The 2823-nt window shown below is 58.8% G+C and overlaps 1 protein-coding gene across 1 annotated transcript in view; it reads left to right on the top strand.

Moving 5' to 3' along the window:
* The window catches only part of PPP2R1A (protein phosphatase 2, regulatory subunit A, alpha), a 32875-nt gene that overhangs the window by 22418 nt on the left and 7634 nt on the right, over positions 1-2823 (top strand). Inside the window, exon 8 of the mRNA XM_006897386.1 lies at positions 405-539. Within this exon, the coding sequence (XP_006897448.1) occupies positions 405-539 (135 nt within the window). The remainder of the gene's footprint in view (positions 1-404; positions 540-2823) is intronic.

Here is a 2823-nt window from a genome sequence, read left to right as displayed (position 1 = left end):
GCCATCGCAGATGAGCGCTGGTCACAGTGAAACGCGGGGTGCAGGGACCTGCCTCGAGCGAGTCTTCTGGTGCCACTTTCACTGCTTGTCCTCGTTCACGGACAAATCACATGCACTTCACACGGCACTGCCACATGCACATCTGCAGTGTGCGTCAGTGTAATAGCCGACGCACTGCCTGACCAGAGCCCCCACGGCTGGCGGGGTGCTCCGTGCCCGTCGTCCACAGAGCTTCAGGGCTGGGCTGAGGTGTAGCCTCACGATGCAGCCGGCGCCACGGAAAGGGCACCAGGCCGCTGGCGTCTAAGTGACCACTCGTGACTGCGGACCAGGCCGTTGGCGTCCAAGTGACCACTCTGGACTGTGGGTGACCCTGACCGTGGCTCCCCTCCTCTCCTCGCCAGGAGCTGGTGTCAGATGCCAACCAGCACGTCAAGTCGGCCCTGGCCTCGGTCATCATGGGGCTGTCCCCCATCCTGGGCAAGGACAACACCATCGAGCACCTCCTGCCCCTCTTCCTGGCTCAGCTCAAGGACGAGGTGAGGCTCCCGGCTCCCACTCAGGGCTTGCGTGGTTGGCAGGACCGCTCAGGAGGCCCGGCCCCCTTGGCCCCCTCATTCTTTTTTTCACAAGTGGGCTCCGTCCTACCTCCCACCCAGATAGGGGCCGGCGCCCCCACTACCTGCAGACACCATCCGCCTGTGTCCCCCCAGCCCCGCATGCCAGCAGGGTCCTCCAGCCAGGGTCTGTCCCTCCTCCGTGGTGTGTTCAAGTCCTGCTCTGCACCTGTGGTTGTGCCCCACTTTACGTGAGCGTGGCTGGGTTCATGAAGGGCTGAGACCGAGTCACCACTTCCTGGAGGGTGAGACTCAGACCACCCGCCCTCGCCCTGCCTGCCCTGCTCGGCGTTTCGTGGAGGGCCTGGTTTGCCGCGAGGCTGGAGGGCGGTGTTCAGGCGGCAGGGGTACTGTGTGCCGTGGAGGGACCATGTGGTCTGGGGGCCACTTTGCCAGCTGCCCCTCTCGTTTTGCCTTGGGATGACCTGGCAGGTGATGGGGCTGCTGGTGGACCACTTGTCTGTGCTTGCAGAGGCCCAAAGACGCAGCCATTCAGCCAGCCCCTCTCTGTCGCCCCTCCTGTGTGTGGGCCTCCGACACCACGTGATTGGGGGAAGTGCATGAAGGTGGGAAGAAACCCTAAGAAAAAGCATCGTGTCACATTCCATTTCACCCAGAAACCTCATTGTTAACTTGCTGGGGTCACGGCTCGCTTTTCTCGAAACATGAGGTCATCGCCGCCACCTTTGTCTTCAGAATTGGTGTGCTGCCCGCGTCACCTTCAGGGAGAGGACAGAGCTAGTGTCCCTGTCGTTGTCCACACGGGGTGCTGTGTGTGGGTGGGTCCTGCCAGGTTGGCAGCACCAGCTTCACCATCTGCCGTACTTGAGCCCCTGTCGCAGCTGCTGGCCAGTCCGTCCTGTTGGACACCTTCCTCTTTTTTAGTGACCACGCATGCTGTCCTTCCCCAGGGACTGGCCCTCCGAGAACACAGAGTGTCAGTGTTCTCGATTGAGAGGGGCGCCCTGGCCACACCTTCTTGATCTCCTGGTTCTTCCACACGGCATTCGAGGGGCGGGTGTGGTCCAGCCGGGGGGCTAGACTCAGCCTCGACGCCTAAGCCCATCTCACTGGGCTGATGGACAGTGGAGATCTTTGTAATTTATCTGCTCTAAAAACACTTGGAACAAAACATTTGCCAGTTCAGTAGTTGTGATGGTTCCTGAGGAAGTTAAACACAGGACTGTTGTAACCAGAACTTTTGCTGGAGCTGCACCATGTTACCGTCCCCCTAGCACTGAACGGGGGTTCCAGTTTCTCCACATGCTCGCCAGCACCTCGTTTTCAGTCCCATTAGGCCTTAATTCAGTTGATTCTCTGAAGAAGCTTGCAGAGCAAGTGGGTTTCCAATTCATCAGTTCATACCCGTTTTGACTCACGACGTTCCCACACGTGCAGCACTCGACCCGCCTCCTCCTGGGGTTTCCTGTTTCTCTGGGTCCTTTCCTGGCCCCTCCTGCCCCCTGAGCTCTCTCGCTGGGCAGATGCTGCCCTTACGGTCTCTCGAGTTGGTTGGGCCGTGGAGTACGTGCCTGCCTTCCCTGGGGGTGGTGATAGCCTGATCTCGTGGGGCTGCGCGTGGTTGGATCATGGTTTATCCCTGGGGAGACTATGATTCCAGGCTTGAGGGGTACCTGAGGGCTATCATTCCAGGGGTTCCACCAGTCTCTGTTAGACTTGTAAGCCTGGTCTTTATGACTTTAGAGCTTTGTTCACGTCTCTGTCCACTCCACCCAGAACCTCCTTTTGTGATTGGTTGAGACCTGTCCGTGGTGGTCACAAGGCACCATCTAGTGTTTTCTGGCCTCAGTGGTGGAGGCCGGGCCTCACATGGTCCACTAGCCTTTGGATTGATTGGTCTATACGTCTTTTGTTCACATCTCTCCCACTCCACCCAGAACCTCCTCTTGTGTCCGGTTGAGACCTGTCTGTGGTGGTTACCAGGCACCGTCTAGGGTTTCTGGTCTCAGCGATGGAGGCTGGGCCTCACATAGCCTACTTGTCCTTTGGACTGACTGTTCGTACGTCTTTGATTCTCTTCGCACTCCTGTGCTCTGGTGTGGGAGAGACCAGTAGTTGCACTTGGGCCAGTTAATTTTGAATTCAAGAAAGTGAGTCCCTCGGGTCGGTACCACTGTTGGGTTTGTCCTGTGATGGTGGGAGGGGGTGTACCCCATCCGCCCCGCCCTGTGATGGTGGGAGGGGG

Source organism: Elephantulus edwardii, unplaced genomic scaffold, assembly GCF_000299155.1.
Source record: "Elephantulus edwardii isolate Elephantulus edwardi_28Jun2011 unplaced genomic scaffold, EleEdw1.0 scaffold00208, whole genome shotgun sequence".
NCBI lineage: Eukaryota > Metazoa > Chordata > Mammalia > Macroscelidea > Macroscelididae > Elephantulus > Elephantulus edwardii.
Note: the sequence above shows the minus strand (reverse complement) of the source record. Positions and strands in the feature narration are given on the sequence as shown.